General features: G+C 43.0%; 1 protein-coding gene across 1 annotated transcript in view; it reads right to left on the bottom strand.

Moving 5' to 3' along the window:
- Positions 1 to 26376, bottom strand: part of LOC144762934 (xanthine dehydrogenase/oxidase-like) — a 575825-nt gene that overhangs the window by 250240 nt on the left and 299209 nt on the right. The window contains exon 20 of the mRNA XM_078648235.1: positions 3387 to 3483. Within this exon, the coding sequence (XP_078504361.1) occupies positions 3387 to 3483 (97 nt within the window). The remainder of the gene's footprint in view (positions 1 to 3386; positions 3484 to 26376) is intronic.

The raw sequence follows: 26376 nt of genomic DNA, 5'->3' as shown, positions 1-26376 counted from the left end.
TGGTCTACATGTTTCAGCCAGGCCTTTTGACCAATGAGTATGTGTGAGTGAAAATAAATAAATTTAAGTGAATTGTGAATTGATTAAAAAGTGTTGCACTCTCTAAGGTGCCTTACGTGTAAGAGGGGGATTCCCTCTACTTTAACTTGCAGTTTGCTGTTAAAGCCTCCTTGGGTCACCTGGCAGGGAGAAAAGACCGAAATTGTCGGTCTTCATGCTCCGTAGACCTGTTGTCCTGCTGCGGTGTCCCGGGCATTAAAAGAGCAGTGAAAAAAAGTGAAGCAAGTCACCAGAGACCAAACTCTCCAGGAGAAAACCACAACCAAAGAGACTGAAAATGTTACAAGAGTGGTCCTAACTTACAATATGGAATCTAAACAAATAGCCAAGATCTTGAACAACAACTGGAACACCTTGAAAAGAGATTCAGTTGTTGGACAGGAACTGCCCAAATGCCCTATGATAACATACAGAAAAGGGAGGTGTCTAAGGGACGTTCTAGTCAGTGGAGACGTAACCAAAAAACACAGAGGACCTCAACAAAGCCTACAAGGATGTTTTCCTTGTGAGCACTGTAAGGACTGCAAATTTAGTTACATGGTGAAAACCTACAACACACCAAGCACTACCAAGAATATTAACCAATTTTTGACATGCAGTACTTCACATGTAATTTATGTGCTAAGATGCCCCTACGGGATGAGATATGTAGGGAGCACGACTTTTACAGTGAAAAAAAGAATACTTGAACACCTTTGGACCATTAACAACAAGGACCCCCATTACCGAGTGGCCCGCCACTTTGAGGAATACCATCTTTCTAATAGTTCATTACTGAGTTACTTCATCATTGAACAAGTTCAATAGAATAAAAAGGGTGGGGTCAAAGTCCTACTTCTTAGAAAGAGAGAATCATGGCAAATCATTGATTTACAGACCAGAAGCCCGTGGGGTCATAACCAGGATGAGGAACTGAATATACATTTGCATGGTGATTAGGGAAGAATAAGACCATCCTTACTGTAAAAATGTTTAGGCTTGGAACAATTGCGATATATTATGCAAATAAATAGTACTTATGCTATTGCCTAGTGTGTTATTCATTATAAGTGTTGAATTTTAATCTTTATCAATTTTTTTAATCATCTTTAATGTTTTATTTTATTTTTTCACAGGAGGAATGGAAGAGGCCTACTGACACTTGAAGAAACTGTAGAAGTCGCCTACCCTTTTCTTGACCACTTGGAGGAATTGGCACAGTGCACGTTGGAATATAATATTATGTTTCACTTTTTAATGAACACTATTATTGTAGAGTTATAGGTGTATATTTATTTACACATAGCACATACATAGGTGAGGGAGAACCTGGGGTTCCAGGGTTTGGGACTGTGACCACCAACTTGTATATTTCTGATATGTGCTGTGTCAGAGATCAATCACTGTGACCTAGAAAGGCAAACTGGTATCTATACTCATTCAACAAGGCCTTCTGCAGAGAACATGTATTGGCGAGTGTGCAAACAGTTATCCTAACAGGAATTAAGTTAAGGATTAAAGAACTTAAATGGTGTACACCAACTTAGATAAAAAGATAAAAAACATAATAAGATTTATTTTTAAAGAAGTAACAAAGAAAGCACAAACGGCTGTAGGGAAAGGCATTGGAAAAAGACATAATCTGATGGGAAATGCTAAATAGATGGGAAAATTGGCAACCATGCGACTGCGACATACAAACTCTCTCTGGGGACCTATACTTGAATGAGGTCAAATGCAGGTTGGTGGATGGCCCCAAAGAAACATTTTAACTTCTGACTTAGCCACATTTCTAGAGGAAGAAACTTTTTTTAAATGGGCAACCAGACAGGGCTCAATGAGGCTGCAAACAATGACTGGATGGAACTACTGTTCTCTTTAACGTTGTACCAAAAAGAGATGATAAAATGACAACATTGTATTCACTGAGGTTGAGAACTTTCAGGGCAAGCTTGTGGGTTGGCTCATTACCTCAGTGGAAAATCTGATTTTAACAGTCTGAAGTTTTTCACATGTTTTGGTAGCACTTCTCGCCTAAAGACAAATCCTCAAACCTTCATGATGGACTCCTCAGACTCTAGTTCACTTCTCCCAGTAGCGGGGGATGGATTGCTCAGCTTCAATTTCCACTGACTGTCATCAGTACAAACTGCTCAGCTGGAATTCCTACAGGAAGGCAAAAGTTTCCTTTATGCTAGGACCTTCTGTTTCATTCATCCGTACGAGGGAAGTTCAAAGGTAACGTGAAGGCTTGAATTATAGGGCCTTACCCCTTTTAATCCCGTGAATCAGCAGGAAACTTGTGCTACCACTTCTGGAGCAAAAGTCTGGAAGCAGAAGTGCAGGCAAATCAGGAGACACTACTTTCTAATGGTACGTTGCAGGAATTCAGGAGTTCTTCAGGGCAGCACACTAGATGGTCTTCTCGCTTCTTCAGATCCATATGGATCACTCCTTGGAATGTGTCAAGCACGGTGTTATATATGGTAAACAAGCCAGTCATGTATGTTGAGATCTAGCCAATCATAATGAAGCTCTTGGACCAACCTCTCAAATCTCTGCCTCAAACTGATGCTCTGCTTCGCCTGAGAACATGCATTCGGACAACAAAACCGTTCCAGAATTCCATGCACAAAAGTAGAGAATGTTGACTCAGTGTCTTAACCGTGTAGAGCTCTCTCCTCACCCTGATGTCCGATACTGATTGCTGGTTGAAAAACCAGGAATGGCTGAAACCTTCCTACCTGGCACAAGGTGTTTAGATAGATCATGTACTGTCAGTAGGCAAAATTGTAATTGCACAAATTTCATTTGCTTCCGATTGCAAATTTGGCGCATAACTAAAAGTATTCTGAACAAGCACAATCCAATAGCTGCGAGTTGGTCTGAAATCATGAAGGGAATCTTTCCGCAATCCCTAGTCTTCCAGCTACTTATGCTGGAACTTTTCATGCTAGGACCCATGCTGCACCGCATTGCAGATGCTCATCAGGACTGAACCTGGCCTGCGGTTGCTTGTGTCTCCATCTGGAATGTCCATGGCCTGGCATTTCCAGATAGACTTTCCCTAATGAGAAACACCAACTATAATTTCCATATGGCTGGTCTATTATTCCAAAAAAAACATGATTGTATGGAATGCGACCTGACATAATTACCAGTGTATGAAATGAATTCAAGCATTTCTCCTGCCAACGTTTTGTTTCTTCCCTTCAAAAATATTGAACCTGAATTAACTGTGGATGGCTTAGAGATGCCAAGCTAACTAGGCATATATAGTTTTCTAATGAACGGTGCACTTGAAGTATTAAATATGCCGGTTAAAATGATAACAAGACCAATCTCACCTTCGAGGATGTGATCAGAATCTTTAAGGCCTTGTTCGATATCGCCATGTTCTAATCTCAGGATGGGTTTATGAAAAGAGTCTGCCGCAATAGCTTCCTGGAAATTAAAATACATTTGGGGATAATGTTATAAAAGACCAATTCATTAACACATGTCTAGCACATTTTAACTAGGCCTGAGCGGTGAACATGGTGTACTGCCGCCTTTTAACCCCTTCACTGCGGGGTGTTTCCCCCCCGCGCTGTGCGGGAGGGAGGGGGTCCGCGCACGGCGCCGCTGTGCTTGTGACGAGCTCAGCTCGTCATGAGGCACAGTGGAGCTGCACTCATGATGAGCTGAGCTCGTCACAGCCACACCCGTTTTGGAACGTTCAGCACAGCGGGGAAATTATCCCCACGTGCGAACGCTCCAACGGCCGTGATGAGCTGAGCTCGTCATGAGAGCAGCTGCACTGTGCCTCATGACGAGCTGAGCTCGTCACAAGCACTCAAGGGGTTAAATAAGGCACCCATTCACACTATACTTAGTGTGAAAGGGGAGGGCATTGGGAGTTGCTGTGGGCGTTCTACTGCAACACCCATTGATTTTGACACTGCCCCATTTTACAAGGGTGGCGTAAATATGGGCCTGCGCCAAAATTAGGACCATGGAAAACCCGGTCTTACTCCTCGTTTTTGCTGTTTCTGTGTGTGCTGTGTTGTGCAGCGCACATAGCAACAGCAAAACGCCATTGATTGTTTATGTGCAGGAAGGAGTCCCTTCCTGCACATAAACAATCATTTAAAAAAATGACGTTTTGCAACTTCTATGTGCGCTGCTTTAAGCTGCAGACGTAGAAGTTTGAAATCGTCGCTTCAGATTGTTTATATGCAGGAAGAGACACCTTCCTGCACATAAACAATTACTCCCTCAACACGGGTACCCTTGCACTATGGTGCAAGGGTACCTGCGTTGGCACTAGGCAGCTAAATTTAGCACCAGCGCAGGGGGAAAAGCAGCACTGCACCATATTCTTGTAAATATGGTGCAGACCTGCATTTCTAAAGTGACTGAGCGTGTTGTTAGTCTTTTTGGATTAACAACACTCTTCGCCACTTTCCCACCGTGTTTTATTGAAAACATGCTTGTGTACCCGTTATAGTGGCAGGAGAGCAAATGTCACATTATTAAAGTGCTACAAAAAAACTAAAGCCATAACATAAGCAATTTCCCCACCACAGACTAGCAAGGAAAATCTACTGCAATAAAGCCATTCTCTGGCAACCATCTTTACTCAGCTCTGCAATGGGACATATAAGAACAGTTGATAGTATATTTAATCTAATCCATTGCGAGTAACAATCCGAAAGAGTGTCTAATAGCACAACGTTGTCATCACACCTATTGGGTTTTGTGTCAAGGACTGGACGCATTGAAGGGCTCTTTGGTTTCCTTATGGATTTCCTGAGGAAAGGGCGGCACAATTCCAGCCTGCACAATAACATACACGTGAACAGCGTCAAGCATCTTCGTAAGAGTGCACAAATAAGGAGGAAGTAGTCACAAATGGCAGAAAAAAAAACCTCAACAATCCGGATAATTTTTGATTGAAGTTAAGAGTTAAAACTTAATATTTAAAACCTGTGTTGTATCTCACTTATTTTCCCCCCCTGTGCTCCAGCGCGTGGTACCTTCTCATCCCCTGCGCGTGAACTCCCTCTGAGTTCTTTTCATCCCCATTGGTTCCCCCAACATTCCATTCCTGCCCGGAGTTCACCCCCTGTGACATCACAAGTCACAACTGATGTTCTGCTGACCCACGCATCTCCACCGGTGTGGGGCTGTCATAATAAACCTTACTTTATAACCACCACTGCCTCCTGATTGCTTTACAACAGTGGCGACGACGAGCGGATACCAGCAGAACTACAATCTCACACCGGGGTACATGTTCGAAACAGCTGACTGATTTAAACGCTGATGAAATTGGTATTCTACTGATAGATCGGAAAAATTTCTCCTACCTTTGGAATTCCGGTGCCTGCGCCTCATCGTCATGAGTGGATGAGGACGAGAACCACGTAACTGTCGTGGTATGTGGATGCCTATTACCTCAGCCGAGATTTCAGAGTCTCAAGACGTGTCTCCTGTGGCGTTTTTTCGGAGGTAGGGCCGAACGGCATTTGGGACTTTCTGTTCATGTGTGCCGTCTGAAGGTGTTCGACGTGTCTCCAGGCAGCTGTTGAGTTTGCGCGCTGAATTTCCTGTCAGCTGTGTATGCGTCAGCCGTGCGCATTCTTCAAGGAAATCCCTGTCAGTTGTGTTCGCGCTCAAAATCCATCGCACCTGCGCATGCTCGGTGACGCGTGACGTCAAAAGGTACTTCATCCGACCCATAAAGCAGGGCATATCCTGGATGGGATATTTTCCAACGACCCCAGAGTAACTGTCTCCATGCCGGTACCGATAACTTGGTCCGACCATTTAGCAGTTCCTTTCTCCCTGGACATTCCTTGCATGAAGGATAATACGGGTACTAATAGGAAGTGTCTCAAAAGAAGCTTTAGGAATCTTACGAGTGAGGCTCTGGCCCCTTTCATTCCAAATGTCAATATTATTCTCCAGCGGTCGGTGGATGAGGCGGCTCAAGAACTCATTGTCTCTATGACCAAAGCAGTAGATGAGTTAGCCCCCTCCTTATCTAAATCTGTGGCGCGACTTAAGCCTACAGCCCCTTGGTTTACGGATGAACTGAGAGCCCTTAGACAAGAATGTAGAAGGAAAGAACGGAGATGGCGCAAATCGTGGGATCCCAAGGATCGAGAAGCTTATAAAGGCCTGTTACGAGAATATAAAAACAGAGTTATTAAGGAGAAACAGGGTCATTTTACACACTTAACCTTTTCTCTTACATCATCTAAAGAGCTTTTTAAGATCGTAGACTCTCTATGCTCCCTCCAGGCTCCCGACCCTGTTGTTGTTTCTCAGGAGCTATGTAATAATATCTCAGATTTCTTCTATAAAAAAATAGATGATATCTATCTAGCTCTACAATCACAGAGGATCTCTTTGAGTGAGACTAACTCCTCTAGAATTAAACTTCTCGAATCCTGGGAGGCTGTTGCCCCTCAGACCTTTCATCGGTTTCCTGCTCTTTCCCTGGAGGGACTCAATCTCCTCCTAGATAAAACAAAATCAGCCTCTCCTTTGGACCCGGTTCCTTTGAAAATACTAAAGGAACATAGGGACATCATTCTTCCACCGATGTTGGAAATAATGAATGGAGCCATGGAACAGGGTATTTTTCCTGCAGCATGGAAGAGAGCTGCAGTAAAACCTCTTCTCAAAAAGTCCACATTGGATCCGGGCTTACTGCAGAACTTCAGGCCAATATCCCTTTTGCCGGCTCCTGCTAAGATGTTGGAGGCCCACTTGAATTGTCATCTCTCCAACTTCCTTGACTCTTCAGGGTTCCTGGATGGGTCCCAACATGGCTTTAGAAAGCTTCACAGCACGGAGTCCGCTTTGACCAAGGTCACGGACAATATCCGCCGGAAGGTGGATATGGGTCAATCTACCGTGCTAGTCCTGCTGGATCTTACAGCAGCTTTTGATACCCTGTCTCCCTTGACTTTAACATCCAGGTTAAGGGAGGCAGGGGTAGCAGGGCCGGCTCTCAGTCTCCTGAGCTCTTTTCTTCACCAACGAGAGCAGCGTATAACGCTGGGAGACTTCCTCTCCCCTGCAAAGTCTTTGCAATGTGGGGTGCCACAAGGGTCGGCCTTGAGCCCGACCCTGTTCAATATCTATGTGGCCCCCCTTGCAAGACTAGTAAGATCTCAGGGGATGGAGGTAGTGTCGTATGCTGACGACACGCAGATTATGGTGTCCCTGACCCACCCTGTGGATGTCGCCGCGTCCAACTTTAGGTCCTGCATGCAACTTGTTGCAGAGTGGATGATTTTCAACTCCCTAAAGTTGAACGGCGACAAGACTGAAGTCCTGGTCTTTGGTAAAGACCAGGGCCTGTGGTCAGGTGAGTGGTGGCCTTCATCTCTGGGCATCTACCCCACTCCGACACAATCTGCTAGGAATCTTGGCGTCATTTTTGATACCCGGCTTTCCATGGAACTCCAGGTCAATAGGACCGTGGCCACCTGTTGGGGTGTCATTAGGACTCTTAAAAGAATTGTCCATTATCTTTCCCCTCAGGCACGCAAGCAGGTTGTTATCGCCCTTGTTGGTTCACGGCTTGATTATTGCAACTCACTCTATGCCGGGACCAACAAGGGCCTCCTGCAGCGCCTGCAGGTTGTACAGAATGCGGCGGCGCGTTTTGTACTGGCCCTGCCCTGGCTGTCATCTATGACCTTGGCCAGGAAGAGTCTCCACTGGCTCCCTATCTCTTCAAGAGTTTCGTTCAAACTTCTCTGCCTCACGTACCGTGCCCTGATGGCAGGTCCGACTGACGCTTTGGGATCCTTGCTCACGAGGTATGTTCCTAACAGATGTCTACGCTCATCAGAGCTAAACCAACTGGTGGTTCCACGCGCTAAGAAGGCTAGATGGGGGAGCAAGGCCTTCTCCATTCTTGCACCCCAGCTATGGAACATACTTCCCCTGGAGATCAAATTACAGCCTTCCCTTGATCTCTTCAGGAAAGCGTTGAAGACCTGGTATTTCATTAAAGCATATCAGTAAGCTCCTGTTTTTGACTGCCCCTGCTGGGTTGTTTTGAGTTAGGCGCCTTGACGCCCATTGGGCATAGCTGCGCGGTATAAAAGCCTGTTCATTCATTCATTCAAGCTGCAGACGTAGAAGTTTGAAATCGTCGCTTCAGATTGTTTATATGCAGGAAGAAACACCTTCCTGCACATAAACAATTACTCCCTCAACACGGGTACCCTTGCACTATGGTGCAAGGGTACCTGCGTTGGCACTAGGCAGCTAAATTTAGCACCAGCGCAGGGGGAAAAGCAGCACTGCACCATATTCTTGTAAATATGGTGCAGACCTGCATTTCTAAAGTGACTGAGCGTGTTGTTAGTCTTTTTGGATTAACAACACTCTTCGCCACTTTCCCACCGTGTTTTATTGAAAACGTGCTTGTGTACCCGTTATAGTGGCAGGAGAGCAAATGTCACATTATTAAAGTGCTACAAAAAAACTAAAGCCATAACATAAGCAATTTCCCCACCACAGACTAGCAAGGAAAATCTACTGCAATAAAGCCATTCTCTGGCAACCATCTTTACTCAGCTCTGCAATGGGACATATAAGAACAGTTGATAGTATATTTAATCTAATCCATTGCGAGTAACAATCCGAAAGAGTGTCTAATAGCACAACGTTGTCATCACACCTATTGGGTTTTGTGTCAAGGACTGGACGCATTGAAGGGCTCTTTGGTTTCCTTATGGATTTCCTGAGGAAAGGGCGGCACAATTCCAGCCTGCACAATAACATACACGTGAACAGCGTCAAGCATCTTCGTAAGAGTGCACAAATAAGGAGGAAGTAGTCACAAATGGCAGAAAAAAAAACCTCAACAATCCGGATAATTTTTGATTGAAGTTAAGAGTTAAAACTTAATATTTAAAACCTGTGTTGTATCTCACTTATTTTCCCCCCCTGTGCTCCAGCGCGTGGTACCTTCTCATCCCCTGCGCATGAACTCCCTCTGAGTTCTTTTCATCCCCATTGGTTCCCCCAACATTCCATTCCTGCCCGGAGTTCACCCCCTGTGACATCACAAGTCACAACTGATGTTCTGCTGACCCACGCATCTCCACCGGTGTGGGGCTGTCATAATAAACCTTACTTTATAACCACCACTGCCTCCTGATTGCTTTACAACAGTGGCGACGACGAGCGGATACCAGCGGAACTACAATCTCACACCGGGGTACATGTTCGAAACAGCTGACTGATTTAAACGCTGATGAAATTGGTATTCTACTGATAGATCGGAACAATTTCTCCTACCTTTGGAATTCCGGTGCCTGCGCCTCATCGTCATGAGTGGATGAGGACGAGAACCACGTAACTGTCGTGGTATGTGGATGCCTATTACCTCAGCCGAGATTTCAGAGTCTCAAGACGTGTCTCCTGTGGCGTTTTTTCGGAGGTAGGGCCGAACGGCATTTGGGACTTTCTGTTCATGTGTGCCGTCTGAAGGTGTTCGACGTGTCTCCAGGCAGCTGTTGAGTTTGCGCGCTGAATTTCCTGTCAGCTGTGTATGCGTCAGCCGTGCGCATTCTTCAAGGAAATCCCTGTCAGTTGTGTTCGCGCTCAAAATCCATCGCACCTGCGCATGCTCGGTGACGCGTGACGTCACTGAAACGCAGCGTGGCGGCCATTTTGAAAAAACGTACCGAGTGAAATTGATTGTGCTGTTCAAGCCCAGTGCTCGAGCCCGGCCAACGCCCTGTATTCGTGGAATCTTTCATAAAGTGTTCATAAAAGGGCCAATTATTATACTAATGAAACTGAGTGAACTAAACATTTTACATAAGACTATATTGAATTAAAGTGACAAAGTTGGAGCTTTTAAGGTTACTGCTGAGAACAATTCATAAAGAGAAATTTAAGTGACATTCACCAGCACATTAGAACGTATGACTGTGAAAATTTGAGCCAATAGTTTGTCCACCACCATGTGTGCTCTTAGTTCCTTGAATCTTTCGCAACCTCAAGCATTTCTACCTCTCAAAGGTGCACCATGCATGCCTTGGAAAGAATGGAAAGAATACTTCATTAATTATATTGAGACAGTGAAGGATGATGATTTCACGGCTGTGAAGAAGAAAAAAGTACTTTTGTACTGTTTGGGTCCAGGTGGAGTTAAGACCTACAACAACATAGAGAAGAAGGTGAGAACGGGTGATGATGTATATCAACATGCACTGGATGATCTGGACGATCATTTCTCACCAATTGTGTGTGTCGCAGTCGACCGGTACAAATTCTCTAGAAGGAAGCAAGGGAAGGAAGAAAGCATCGAAGATTACGTTGCTGCCTTAAACAACTTAGCCTTAACCTGCAGATTCGGTGCACTGCAAGAAGAGTTTGTGCGTGATCAAATAATTATGCACGCGAGCAACCCCAATATCCAGGACAAACTTTGGGTCAATGGAGAGGCTTCTTTGAAGGAGGTTGTTGCTCTTGTCAAGAAAGCTGAACTTACTGGCAGATGCGCCAAAGCAGTCATGGATGAACCTGTGGAAGTTAAAGCTATAAGATCCTCTAATGCAACCGAACTAAAACACAAAGGAAACAAAAGAGAAGTGAGACATAAATTTCATAAAAGAAGTGAACCAAGTAAACCAAAACATAGCAGTGAAAGACGTGGTAGTACTAGAGACAATGAGTTTGCTGAACTTAGATGTTATCATTGTGGATCTCCAACCCATTTAGCCGATTCAAAAAAGTGTCCAGCCATACATCAAAAATGCTTGTCATGTGGAATGACTGGGCACATTGCCAAGGCATGCAATAGAAAAATGTATAGACAAAGCAGACAGGTCCGACAAATTCATGAAGAGAGTGATTCCACAGATGAAGATTCTGAATATTCTGACTCCGACAGCGTCAGTTATGTCTTCTCTATCGAATATGATGTGTTAGAACTCACGCCGACTAAGAAGAAAAAACCCATGTGTGATGTAAAATTGGGTGGTGTGACAGTTAATCTTATGGCGGACTCTGGGTCTCCCTTCACGATCATCAACGAAAATGTGTGGAAGCAATTCACGGATAAAGTTGGCTCAGCTCTTGAAAAATCAAAAGTCATTGCCAGAAGCTACACGGGAAACAACATAGAATTCTTAGGAACTCGTGATCTAGAATTTGAATTTAAAAACAGGAGAGCATTTTCCAGACTTTATGTTGCTAAGAAAGGCCCTTCTGTCCTTGGCTGGAGTGACCAAGTGGATCTGGGTATCATGCTCAATCCCAACAGTGATGATCCGGTGTTGTCTATTAATGATTCTAGTAAACTGGCAATACTAAAAGACTTCCCAGAAGTGTTCTCAGGTAAAGTTGGTCTTCTCAACAGCTTCGAACATAAAATCGAACTAAAAAACTCAGCTGTTCCTTGCATTCACAAGGTAAGACATCTACCAGTGTCAGTAAGAGATGATGTCCAAGCTGAACTAAACAAACTTGTCAAAGATGGTATTATAGAAGAGGTGGAATCGGCGGAGTGGGTTTCCCCCTTGGTTGTTGTGAAACGTCCCAATGGGAAAATTAGACTTTGCATCGATCTCAGGGACCTTAATAAGAACATTATTGTAGATCAATATCCCCTATCACGTATTTGTGAAATGTTTAGTGCCACCAATGATATGTGTGTATTTTCCATTTTAGACCTGAAATCCGCGTACCACCAAATTCCACTACACGCTGACAGCAAAAAATTCACAACCTTTATCACACCCTTTGGTTGTTATCGGTTTACCAGGGTACCGTTTGGATTAGCCTCTGCTGCAGCACTTTTCCAAAGGGTCATGACATCCATTCTGGAAGGTGTTGATGGCATAAGGTTTTTCCAGGATGATATCCTGGTCATGGGTAGCAACCAATCGGAACATGACACACGCCTTAGGCAAGTTTTTAACAAATTGAAAACGCATGGTCTAACTGTAGAACTAGACAAATGTAAAATCTCACAAGACAGAGTGATTTACCTTGGGCACACCATCAGCCAGGAAGGCATTAAACCCAAACAAGGTTTAGTGGACGCTATCCTCAATGCTCCGTGTCCCTCAAGCAAAGAAGATGTGCGAGCTTTTCTTGGCTTGACGGAATATTATTCCAAGTTCATTAGGAATTTCTCAGAAAAGACCTACAGTATAAGACAATTACTGAAAAATAAAACCAAGTTTGTCTGGTCACCTGATTGTCAGGTCACCTTTGATACCATCAAAAAGGAAATCAGCGAGGCACCCTTTCTCAAAGGTTTTGATCCCAAAGCAGAAATCTATCTAACCACCGATGCTAGCAACAAGGGAATTGGTGCAGTCCTAGCCCAGTAGGACACATCAAACCAAAAATGGGTTGTAGCTTTTGCCTCCAGGTCACTCACCTCTGCAGAAGAAAAGTACTCGGTAATTGAGCGTGAAATGCTGGCCTGTTCATGGGCGCTCAATTACTTCAGAGCATATGTGTGGGGATATGAAATACATCTTCGCACAGACCATAAACCGTTGATCAAGATACTGTCTGCCTCGGGTCTACAAAATGCTTCACCAAGACTGAGCAAAATGTCAATCAAGCTGTTGGATTACAACTACACGGCGGAATATTGGCCAGGAGTGAAAAATAAAATTGCAGACTTCCTCAGCAGACTGCCTCTGCCTCACACTGAAAGCATGACAACACAAGAAGAGGAGGAGAAAGTGGCTCTGCTCTTCAACACTGACCTGGATGGAATATCTGCGGAAGAATGGAGTCAACACATGTCGCGTGTCTCAACGTTGCAAGAAGTATGCAAATTCGTCAACTCTGCATGGCCAGAAAAGCGCAACCTACATGACAATTTCAAAGCATACTGGGAAACAAGAAATGAACTCAGTTGGGAAAACGGTGTGTTATACAGAATGGGTAAAGCAATAGCCCCAGTCACTCTCAGAGACAAAATTCTAAAATTGTGTCACATAGGCAACCTTGGCATCACCAAGACTAAGCAGAGAGTCAGGTCAAGTTACTGGTGGCCGGGTATTGACAAACAAATTGAGGTCGAGGTCAGGAACTGTGTAGAACGCTGCGACTCTGACAAAACCCTCAATACGTCAAAAATCAGTCTCTCTCCAATTCAACCCCCCCTAATGGCATGGGAGAAATTGGGCTTAGACATTGTGGGGCCCATCGAAGGACATGATGGAGAAATCAAGTACATCCTAGTGGCGACAGATCATTTCTCCAAGTGGCCAGAAATTAAAATAGTCGATGAAATTGACACCTCAAAATTCATTAATTTCTTTGACAAACTATTTTTCAGTGAAGGATTACCTAAATCAGTACTCACAGATAATGGTCCGCAATTCTGCTCAGAGGCATTCAAGTCGTTTCTAGCAAGGAACTGTATCACTCATCACACCACTTCAATTTACCATTACCTTCTGGATGGAACTCAGAGGGAGTTCTTTCCATCCCCATTGGTTCCCCCCAACATTCCATTCCTGCCCGGAGTTCACCCCCTGTGACATCACAAGTCACAACTGATGTTCTGCTGACCCACGCATCTCCACCGGTGTGGGGCTGTCATAATAAACCTTACTTTATAACCACCACTGCCTCCTGATTGCTTTACAACAACCTGTTACAAAAGAGAGACAAGAATCAGAGACAAAAAGGTAACTAAGTGGGCAGACAAAGGAAAAATCATTCCATGTGTGAAATTTCTTGTATCTTCACTTTCTGTCAGCCACCTTCTGGACTCTGCCCCACAATTCCTGCAGGTCATTCTTTCAAGCAGCAAGGTGTGAGATTCAAGGACGCACTATCTTCTCTCGCATTACACAAGGTAAGGGAAACGTGTCAGCACTGGTGAGACCCGCTCTGAAATATACCAGAATGTCCCCTTCATGAAGATATAGGGATGCCGCTGGAACAAACAAAACAAAAAGGTGGACATGGGCTGAAGAAGCATCTTTCTAAGAGCACCCAATTAATATGAAACCTTCCCAAAGTATTAAAAATTGAAGGCACCCGTGAAATATTAGGGAAGCTCTAATTTCATTCTGGCAGGGATGGCCCTGAAAGTAAACGAGCTCTAAATGCTAAAAAAATATGGTTTCACCTGTGAAGCAGGAAAGACAAGATGAAACCTATATGCTGGGCAAGAGAATGAAAGGAATGCTGTCTCCGTTCATGCCTGGAGAACATGCGGCCACGGCTCATTCCTGTTCTAAGATAGAACATTTGCCAATGCTTATTAATATCAAAAAAAAAATCAAAATAGTCTTTATTCGATATTTTTCAATCATGAAAGACATTTTACAGATAAAAAAGAAATAGTTGTTTTTGATACCCATCCCACAATTCCACAAGGGAACAGGAACCACGATGAATCATTTTATCATACAGAAAGTACAAGATAAAAATATTCAATATACAATAAAAGTAGAATAAATAACACCCTAACTCATCCTATTTACATTTTTACATATTCTTAAGTTAATCCTATATTTTTTAAAAAGACAGTTATAAGAAAAAAGAAAAAGAAAACAGGTATAAAAACAATTTCATCAATATCAAAATTACAAATTATCAGTTACTAATGCAGTGTACATAGTTAATCACTTAATAATATAATATGCAGAGTTAATAGCAACAGACGACGGAAACTCATGATTACTCCAGACTCATTTTACGTGACCGAATAATCCATATCCAATGCAAAAACTTTGACATGGCTATAACAACAGGCTGTGATGTATCAGTTCTTAAAACCCTAACAGCCTCATTTGCAGTTCTTAAGCCTAGCTGGGCACAGATCGGTTTTAGCCATGACCGTCTGGGGACATTATATTCAGGGCAAGCAAATAGCACATGTCCAATATTTTCAGTTTGATCAGGGCAGAAAAGGCACCTTGGGCTTTGGCTCTTATGCCATTTCTCAGTTAGGGCATTTAAAGGTAAAGTCCCTACCCTCAACTGATGGTACCTTTTCCGGTCCCCTGGTACAGTTATCCAGTCCCAGTAAGGTTCAAGGGCTGGTGCATGCTTAAGTTCTAGAAAATCGTTAGTGAAAGATCGTTCAATATGATTTCTAAAACACTTTGTCTCAATCATGCTCCAGTATAGATCTCGAAGTACCTTTTTTGGTGGAAATACATTGTTTACAGGATCGTCCCACAATTGGGATAATCCCATCGCCCTATATATACTTCTTACATCTCTCAACCAGACAATTTTACACCCTTTATCCATTGTTCGAATCTCTAGGAATCCTTGAGCATACTGAGAAAGTTCTGGGGTTACCCAAAGCCTTCTCCAGTAGGCTACAGGTCTGTATCTAGCCATATCCTCAAAGCTATGGAAACCCAGATCATATTTTAAGGGTATCAAAGGTGTTGACATTGGCAACCCAGTAATGTTACGGAGGAATCTATTCTGTGCTATCATCAGCTTTGTAAGATTACTGGGCCCCCAGAGTTCAGCTCCATACAGAACTGCCGCTCCTACCTTTGCGTTATAAATTTTCAAGACCGGTCTGATAGGTTTAGTCTGTGATGCAAAAAGTTCCTTAGTAAGAGCTCCAGTTAATTGAGCATGTCTTGTCGCTAGCTCATTAGTGTGTTGTTTCCAATCCAAATTATAGGACAAATTAATTCCAAGGTACTTAAATACCTGGGTCTGTTCAAGCTGAACACCGTCCATAATTGCCTTCCCTCTAATATGTCGCCGTTTATGCAGAACCATGAATTTTGTTTTACTTGTATTAATTACAAGACCATGATCTGCACAGAATGATTAAAACACTCCAATTGCCCTGTTGCGTCTTAGATATCAGCAGGGTATCATCCGCAAACATCAACAGGGGTATCAGTCTTCCTGCCAACTTAGGGGCATCTGTTGGTTGATGTTCGAAGTATCTGATCACCCTGTTGATGTATAGCGAGAAAAGCGTTGGAGCGAGCACGCAACCTTGGCGTACTCCCTTCTCAATAGGAAATTTATCAGTAACACTACCCTGTTGGTTCCATCGCACTTGTGCAAAATTATTTTCATGCGTTCTCATTAGTAAGGACAGAATTTCATTGGGGATACCCTGATTTTGGAGAGTATTCCACAACTTGTGGCGGGGGACTAAATCAAAAGCCGATTTTAAGTCGACGAAAGCAGCAAAAAGCATCCCCCCCCCCCAGTAAAACTACACGCCAGTAAATTAAAACAAATCTAAACACTTGATCTATGGTACTTGTATGGCTACGAAAGCCTGCCTGCAAGGGTGACAGTATATCCTGTTCATCTATCCACCCATGGATTCGCTGGAGTAAAAGTCTAGCCAAAACTTTCTGTATACATGCGATCAGGCTAATAGGCCTATAATTGCCTGGATCCGAGCATGCCCCCTTTTTATAGATGGGGATAATCTCGGCTCCCTTCCAGGTCTCAGGAATAGGCGAGCCCTTCGCGATACCGTTTACTAGCAAGTGAATGTACGTGGCCCATAAATCTTTATCGTGCATAAAAAGGTCTGCTGGAACAGAGTCTAAGCCCGGTGCTCTGGCTTTAGGGATATTATTTAGTATTTTTAGGACATCAGCTTTGCTGAAAATTAAGTGGCTCTCCAGGGTATCTACTGGGGCCACATGGTCCTCTCCATCAGTTTCCTCAGCAGCGAACTGGGTCGCATAATGGGATACCCATGCTTCCGGTGACACATGATTCATGGGTTCTCCTCTTATGGCCCCCCTTCCCCATTTTACGATGTTCCAAAAGGGCGTCATAGATCTTTCATTGCTTGCTTTAAGGAGATCCCTCCAATAGTCTTCCTCCCAGTCCCTTTTTGCACTTATTTGGGCCTTATTGTACATAACACGTGCTTCCCTTATTTTATTTATATCTTTTGACTTAACAGCGACAGACAATGCCTTATAAGCACCCCTGCACGATTTGTCGTACCACTGGTCTTCCTTTCTTACTGGCCTACGTTGCTTCTTAGTAACTGTTTTAACAAAGAAAATTTTTAACCTTTTAAAAAATTCATCATGGATCCTACTAACTTCAGATAGCTGAGTATCCATAAGGCTTATACTCCTTACTTCTTTAATGGCCTGGGTTGTTAGATCCCTCATAGCAGTTATGCTTTCCTCACTTGCTGCACAAGTTGCCCATCTGATGCGTCTGGTATCATTTGAGAGGTTTATTTGGACATTTTCCCTCAAATCGTCTTTTCCCAACACTCCATACATTTTAAATGTCAAAATTAATGGATCATGGTCGCTTTCCACTCTAGGCTCTATCCACATATCAACAACACTGGCCCAATTCTCTTTGTTAATTAGGATATAGTCAATGCGACTCTGTGAATTTCCATTGGAAAAAGTGGTAGCACCGTGTTTATCCGAGGTCACTCTTCCATTGGTAGCCCACAAACCAAACTCAACGCACAGAATTTTTAACTGTAGTGCAGCCTCAGACCATTTTTTAATTGGTGGTAAGGAAAGCTGAGGGATATCCCAGATATAGTCCTCCTCTATCGTAAGATCTACATCGTGGTTATCTAAGGGTTCAAAACAACAATTAAATCACCTCCAACAATAACATTTGCATTTAAGCAATGTTGTTTTAGAAGGGAATCTAGCAAATCAACCGCCTCCGTGGGTTTACCACCTGGTAAGCCCCTTGAATATATATTAAAAATATAAATGTCCAAACTGAATGGCCGCTGTAGCTTGACCAACAATATATCAGGGCTATTAGTGGCCAATTGAACCACTGAATAGTCGCTATTTTGTTTTACCCATGTCACTAGACCACCTTTAGGTCTTCCCCTTTGACTTGGTGTAGCCGGGACATAAAAATGTAGATATCCTTCAACAGGATCTGGGTCTAATTGCCAAGTTTCCTGGAGAAGGATCACATCCTTATGATCCAGGAAAGTTTGCCAGTCCTGTGATGGTATCTTGCTTTTCAGACCTGCAATATTCCAGGACGATAGAATATATTGGCCAAACGCCCTGTCATTGGTAGGTTCATTATTGGTAGGTAAGCTAGCCCTTTCTTCCTGGTTGAGATGGTTTACACCTACCTTATCCACATTTACAACCATTTTAGAGATAAATTTACATTTAGATCACTTCCATCAATATAATCAAGAGGACCAGTAAAATGATAATCATTACATATAACACCTAAAACCCCCTGTGTACTACTTGAATTTAACAATAGATCAGTTTTTACAGAGTTTATCTGAGCTTCCACTTCCCCCCCTAAACAACCTCCATTAGGGGTAAAGTGATCAGTATAAAGATTACTTCTGCACAGTCAATCACAGGCATTTAGGTCTGATAAAGCTTCGTATCTGTTTCCTAGGACCACACCCCATTCATTAGGAGCAGCCCTTGGTCCTCTGTTATTTCTCCCAACTTCCCACAGCGGGCCAGGAGTTTTTGGAAATGTCACATTCTGTTGCTCCCCATAAAAGAATTTTAAAGTGAGGGGAACAACAGACCCGGCTCTTCTTTGTGGGGGAAAGATATGATTTAAGACATTGGGTAGTACAGCAGCATGGCAAAAAGTCACTATAACACAATCTCCTTTGAACCTTTTGGGCCGATTCCCAATCCAAGCAACTCTTTTGACAGACTTAATTTCACATGCAAGCTGATGCTTGCCTCCTGGTGCCATTTGCATGTTAGTTGTAAGCCAGAGCAGTGCCTTGCTAGACAAAGATGCTGGTGATTCCATTTGAGTATCCGTTGGCGGAGGCACATTGGTCAACACCAATACCACTGGCGAAGCTTCTTCGATGAATTGAAGGGGATCTAAGTCCTGACGTGTTACTGTCGGAATACTTATTGTCAGTGGTATTCCATCTTTTGTCACGGGCTGATTATTAGAATTAGTCCCATTTTGAACTGGACATTCAGGGAGTATCGGCCCGTCCTCTTTCTCTGCCGAACTCCCATCCTTAGACTCGACTGGCTTTACCATTTGTGACACTAGTGTAGATAAATTGTCAACCCCGTCCACAGTCTTTATCTGAAGAGCACCCATTCTTTTTAATTCCGCATTAAGTTTATCGATCTTAGCAACTAGCGGCTTGATAATGGTTTTGATTTTTGAATCAATGATATCAGCTATTTTCTGCAACAGATCATCCTCATTATAGCTATTATCCTGATCACTTTTTTCAAGAGTATTATTTTCTCCTTCTTCAGTGGATTTTACTTTGTTTTTCCCTGTGGGTGGAGATTTTTTCTTCCTATTTCCTGATCGTAAACCCGACCGTTTTTCCTGCACTCTTCTATGTCTTTTAGCAGGTCGGGCTTCCTGTTCAGGAGATGAAGGATCATCAGGTTTATGTTCCAAGGTCACGTACTCAGAGTCAGAAATGGCTTCTAAATCTGGAGAAACTAAATCTACTTCATTATCTAGTATAAGGGTATTCTGCTGGTCCATATTTGGATTAGAATCGACCATGAGATCTATCAGGTCAGTAGAGACATCCGGAACTATAGTGTTTGACTGGTGGCTGCTTTGAGTCGGGCTTAATGGATGTAAATCCGGAGACTGACTTAAGCCCAATGACTGTCTCCTTTTATCATTAATTTTGCTCACAACTTGGACCATATAGTTTTCTATAGTCTTGGTGTTCGGTGGGGGCTGTTTTTTGGACATGTTTTTTGGCATGAGGAACTACGTTGTTGATTTCGCCGGGCAAAAACAGGTGATACAGGCAAACCCCAACGTAACAATACTGTTAAGGCAACTAGAGTCACAAGAGCATTCAAAGAGGAAAATAGCCTGAAACAGGCAGGAAAAATAAATTAATAATAAAACAAAAGGCTCCACTTAGCAAACATCCGTAGCAGTAGATAATCAATAAACTTATTTCTTACTTGGATGCGACCAAAAAAGGGGGGTGGCCCAGTCCAGTCCCGGCCAGTCTAGGACTGTCTAAGACTGTCCCGCCCTTGTCCCGGGCTTAGCCCGGCGCCGCCCGCGCGCGTCCCGCGACGCGGAGGAAGCCGTGCTGTTTTGTGCGCCTCCGGTCGGGTCAAGTGGCGTGGGTGGGCGGAGCTAGCCCAGCCAGGGATTATGGTGCCGGTAGTCCCCCTGCTCGTCAGCCGCGTCCGATGTACAAAGCGGCGGTGGGGGGGACTTGCAGATCAAGGCAGCAGCGCTCTCAGTAGCGCGGACCCCAGCGGTAGAGTTTCCTCTGTCCCTCGAACAGGCAGCAGTCACTGTACGGATGTGGCAGGTAGAAAATGCGGTCTCCCACTCCTATGTGGAAGCCGCGCTGTTTTGTGCGCCTCCGGTCGGGTCAAGTGGCGTGGGTGGGCGGAGCTAGCCCAGCCAGGGATTATGGTGCCGGTAGTCCCCCTGCTCGTCAGCCGCGTCCGATGTACAAAGCGGCGGTGGGGGGGACTTGCAGATCAAGGCAGCAGCGCTCTCAGTAGCGCGGACCCCAGCGGTAGAGTTTCCTCTGTCCCTCGAACAGGCAGCAGTCACTGTACGGATGTGGCAGGTAGAAAATGCGGTCTCCCACTCCTATGTGGAAGCCGCGCTGTTTTGTGCGCCTCCGGTCGGGTCAAGTGGCGTGGGTGGGCGGAGCTAGCCCAGCCAGGGATTATGGTGCCGGTAGTCCCCCTGCTCGTCAGCCGCGTCCGATGTACAAAGCGGCGGTGGGGGGACTTGCAGATCAAGGCAGCAGCGCTCTCAGTAGCGCGGACCCCAGCGGTAGAGTTTCCTCTGTCCCTCGAACAGGCAGCAGTCACTGTACGGATGTGGCAGGTAGAAAATGCTTATTAATATTTATCGCCTGCTTCAGTTTCTGTTTGTCTGCATTCATAGTCATGGAGTTGCCACACACCTAGTCTTCCACATGCCCAAAACTCCAGATCAGGATGGATGAATGATTCAATATAGTTTTCCGAAAATTCACTTGAGTGAATAAAAAAAAAAACGTACTCCCAGCGGCATCCAAAGTTAAGCCCAGGAATGTGAACGATCCCTGCTACGAGTTTGAAGAATTTGACATAGTAATTATAGTATTAAGAGTTCATAGTTTCATAAGCAGTCTTGTCAATCATGTGTTTCATCCTTGCATGACAGGTATACCTAAAACCTTGGGGATGAGTGCAGTGTTATTTTTACTTGTGAAAAGCTGTGAAGTCTGACTGTACCTTTAAGGTGTATTACTGCTTATGGTTCTAATTAAGGATACGGGGCCAAATGTACGGCCCTAAATTGCATATGTAAACGGGTTTGTGACCAGTTTGCGCATGCAAAATGGCCCAGGGCCATGTACCATTCTTAAATAGCGAGTCGCAATTTATGTGTGACTCGCTATTTAGGAATTGCGACTCGCTATTAGGAAGGAGCGTTCCCTTCCTAATAGCGTCCGCAAAGCAATGTATGAATGTTTTGTGACCGCAATTGCGGTCGCAAAACACTCGCAAATTACCACCCTCTTCAAGAGGGTGGTAATGCAGTCGCAATTTGGAAGGGGTCCCCAAGGGACACATTCCACCTTGTGACTGTCTCTAAAAATATTTTTAAGGGCAGGCAGTGGTCCCGGCAACCACTACCTGCCCTTAAAAAATGAAACGAAAACGTCATTTAAAAGCAGTCCCAGACATGGTGGTCTGCTGAGCACAGCAGGCCACCATCCCTGGGAGGCCTGTCATTCCCAATGGGCTCGCAAATTGCGAGAGGCTCATTAATATTCACGAGCCTTGCAATTTGAGACCCCATTGGGAATCGCAAACAGTGTTAAACACACTGTTGTACATGCCAAATAGCACCTCGCAAATTGAAAGTCGCAAATGAGTCGCAATTTGCAAGGCGCTATTTTGCAGGTCATACATCTGGCTCACAATGCATATGTCAAATATATAGCTTAATGAATTGCTTGTACTTGTTCTTTGAATGCTAAATATGCGAATGTATGCTGGGTCTGGGAGGCTTGATGAGGTGTTCTTAGGCATTTTCGCCTGGGGCAGCAAGAACTCTAGGGCTGGCCCTAGTAACAAGTCCTGCATATTCCAAACACTGCTAAAATAAACTTTCACTGGATCCGTCATTATATCCAATCAAGGCTGCTTCGTTCTAGTTTTAAATAATTTCCTGAGCCAATGGGAGGGAGGAAAGGGGGGCAAGCAGCACCGACAACCATTTGGGTGTGTAAACAGCCGCTTTATTGAAACAGGTGCACATCACACTTTATTAAAAACTTGCATTTTTCCTTACAAAACTAAAACCTCTCTAAACATCGAATTACCTGACCCCTTGACATTTCCTCCCCCCCACCCCTACGATCCCCACATGATAAAAAAAACACCCTACAACATACAATACATAACTTCCAATACATTAAATAATACACAATCTTATCACATAACATTAGAACTCCTACCCTCCCAAGACCTACAATCCCATTTGCCTTCCGACAACTGTAACTAATTACCCTCTAATGTAAACTTCCAAACTGCTTAACCTTTCCCCGCTCCTGTTCACCAACTCCCCAAACTTAACGATAAACTACCAAACTCTAGCCAAACTTGGCCAACTTCAAAAACAACTCCCCCAGCACCTGTTCCAAGTGACAACATTACAATAATATAACCCCTATGCACCTGTTCCAACAGAAGCCCCTATCCAAAAACCTCCTACAAACGCCTCCCCAAAAACCTGAGCCCAGGTTGGGTGGGCGGGGCCAGAAAAACCCTGACTACAGCGCTCCCAGCCACCAGGTCACCAGAACCTAAAATGGTGGCTGGGACAGCGCTGATCCCCTACTCATAGCCTTGGGATACATTTTTCAAATTGGGCTGCCTTTGGGCTATTCTCAAGGCAGCCCAAAGCAGCAAAATGGCTGCTCCCTGCTCGCCCCCCTCCCCCTCCCAAATCTGCCCGGGGGGCAGACCTCGCAATGCTCGGCTGCCCCCTAAACCCCCCTTGGGAAGGAGGAAAGGAGGCAAGCAGCACTGACAACCATTTGTGTGTGTAAACGGCCACTTTATTGAAACAGGTGCACATCACACTTGATTAAAAACTTGCATTTTGCCTTACAAGAACTCTAGGGCTGGCCCTAGTAACAAGTCCTGCATATTCCAAACACTGCTAAAATAAACTTTCACTGGATCCGTCATTATATCCAATCAAGGCTGCTTCATTCTAGTTTTAAATTATTTCCTGAGCAGAGTGAAAACAAGACTGGTGATCAAGAGAATACTGAAGAACAGTCTGAAAACTCCGAAAGCAGAAACAAAAATCCTGACAATGGAAAGGAGGAAATAACTCACGATAAGGATGAGATTCCAAGTACCAGCTATGGAGATGTTCCTAACAGAGTGAAAGAGCAGTCAAAGGAGAAAACTGATTCTGAAAAAGAAAAAGACATTAAAAAGTTTGTCATAAATAAAACTGTTGAAGAGACTGAAAGTGAAACTGACGACAGTGAAGATGAAACTCCATTAAGAAAGAGTTCAATAAAAAGGGCTTGGAGAGTGGAACATAACACCATGGAGCCTAAGACAAAAAGAGTTTGTAAAGGAGATAATTGGCCTAAAGGAAATAATGGACTGAGATTTAAACTGGTGAACAAAGAAAGAAACCAAGAAGATTAAGTAAATGAAATAACTAGTCAAAAAGAGTCGCTGGGAAAAAGAATAGAAGTTGTCCAAAGGCCAAAAAGAGTGAGAAGACCAAACCAAATCACCTGAGTGGTCTTATATAGTTCTACCTCCAATTGAAGAAGTAAACAGTAGTCAAGAAAATTTGAACTGCCCAAAGACAGATGGGAAAAGTGAGTAAAGAACTGAATCACAGAGAAAAGAGGTAATTGACCAAGGAGATAAGGTTAAGGTAAAACCTGAAAACCCTGATAAAAGAGAGGGCATTATAAGTGAAAAGTAAAAGCTTGTAGGTGACGCAAGGTCGAAGAAAATTTGTTAGAAAAACTCGCTGTGTAAAATGTCTACTAATGATCATAAAACGAAATGTTCTATTTTTAGAAAATGGTGTAAATCATGTTTGATATGTACAGGATGACTAATATTGATATGGATAATTTTAGCTATTGTCATTCCTTTTCAGGATAACTAAGTGAAGTTGAAACATAATGTGAGTTCAGGTAAACAAAATGTGGAATCAAAGTCTAACAAGCAGCATGTATATATACCAGAAATACATCAGGACAGTTCTATTAGTGATTTCACGAAGAATACATTTTCAAGATTGTTATCTGAGTATGTTAGGACAATGGATGCTAGTGACTGTTAGGTATGTGTAAAGTTACCTGCATCTGTTTCCAAAGGGGTGACATATCACCACCTTCTGCTTACATATGGTGTCACATGTAGTGTGATTGCAAGCCTGTTTTATAATATTATTACTCAAATTCAGATGATGTTTTTGCTAAATTAAAGATAGTAGATGCTATGAATAAGATAAAACCTGCTGAACTATTTGGGGAATTCTTTTTAGAAATAGATGAATTGAGCCATGAGTACGCCTTCAAAAATAATTTGACATGTAAAATGAGAGTTGAAGAGAAAGTATTTTTAGATATGGTTAAAGAAAGGAGAATTGCTTATAAATGTAAAGAAAAAGTAAAGCATGAGAAATCCAAATATTGGACATTTGATGATGAAAATCTTGATGAAAGAAATGTGAATGTAGCTATAAATATAGACACTCCATTGTTAGGGACATTCTGTATTAGAAGAGACAACACTGTGTATGACAATTATTTGGTGGGAGCAAGTCAATGTAAAGACACTTATAGAATTATAGGGGGTTGGGAATTTAAAGGGGGAAAAGATCCAGTTTTTCCTGGCATATACTTTATATGCGGAAACAAAGCTTATTATAGATTACCAGACCATTGGTACGGGACTTGCTATGTGGGTTTGGTCTTTCCTAAAATCTTTCATGTAGATAGAGGTACTAATGGCATACATGAGGTAGGTAAACCTTTAAGTCGTAGAAAAAGAGAGAGTGTTATAGAAATAATAGGTGATGTTTTTGGGTCACTGATACCAGCAGTGGGAATATCTTTTAATGCAAATCGAATTCGAAGATTGTCAACGATAGTAGATCGTTTGTCAACAGACACAGCCGTGGATTTTTATGGTAAACACTGAAATGATTGCTATGAGAACTATGGTAATGCAAAATCGTCTTGCTCTTGATATAATATTGGCAAAGGAAGGAGGAGTTTGTGGAATTTTGAAGGTAGAGCACTGTTGTACCTATATACCAGATAAAAGTAAAAATATAGAAAAGTATATTACAAACATTACAGAGTTGCATAGAGAAATTGAACCACGGGAGGTTGATGGTGTCCTTGAATGACTTGGTAAAAGTTTTTCAGCAGTTAAACATTGGTTTCAAGAAATAGGTAGTTCTATTATAGGTAAGATACTAATTCCAGTAACAGTCATAGTATTTATATTTCTAATGTTAAGATTATGTTGCACATATAGAAGAAGAGGGACTGCAAGAACATTAATAAAGAAAGCAATTCAAGAAAAGCGAGATAGGGAAAGAGAAAAGTGTGATATAGAAATGGAAGAATTTCGAGAAAAAGTCTTTAAAGAAACTAGAGAAGAAGAAACTAGAGTATAAACAGTACTAATCGGAAGAACTTGAAACATGTTTAGATAAAATCTGCAAAATTTTGGGAGATATTTGGTGATAAAATCACCAAAGGAGGGAGTTGATGGAGCAAGGTGGAAAAACAAAATTTTGTATACCCCTTGTGAAATCATACTTCCATAACCATAACTTGAACTAATTGAGTGATGTGTGAAATTAACCAACTTAGAATAAGAAATGCAGCTACACAAATACACGTGGGAAACTAATTTTGCTTATGTTGCAAACATAATTAACTAATTATGTGATTCTGTCGTGTCCTGAACTAATGAGCAGCTATTATATAACCGAAAGTAGTATAAATGTGCTTTTTGTACATGTATTTGTGGCAGAAATCGAAGGATAAGTGAGTATAAATTGCCTAAATGTTGCTTATTTGCTAGGCAATAATTAACCGGGAAACCTTAGTATGGGGGGAGGTAAACAGAAGGGCTATAGTATCATATTTAACATTTATTTGTGTTTGTTTCTATGGTAGTTCCCATTTTTGACTCGTGAGGCCTATCAGAAAATGGAGTCGCTCGATTACTGTGGCCATAAGTGAAATACGCATGCGCGAATAAAGCCGAGAATGAATGCGAGCTGACTGTGCCTGAACAGCGAGGTTCAAGGCCACCATGTCCCGAGAATACAGATGACTGCCAACAACTGTGAATGACACTATTGTATAAT

The sequence above is a fragment of the Lissotriton helveticus genome, chromosome 6 (assembly GCF_964261635.1).
Source record: "Lissotriton helveticus chromosome 6, aLisHel1.1, whole genome shotgun sequence".
NCBI classification, from domain to species: Eukaryota; Metazoa; Chordata; class Amphibia; order Caudata; family Salamandridae; genus Lissotriton; species Lissotriton helveticus.
Note: the sequence above shows the minus strand (reverse complement) of the source record. Positions and strands in the feature narration are given on the sequence as shown.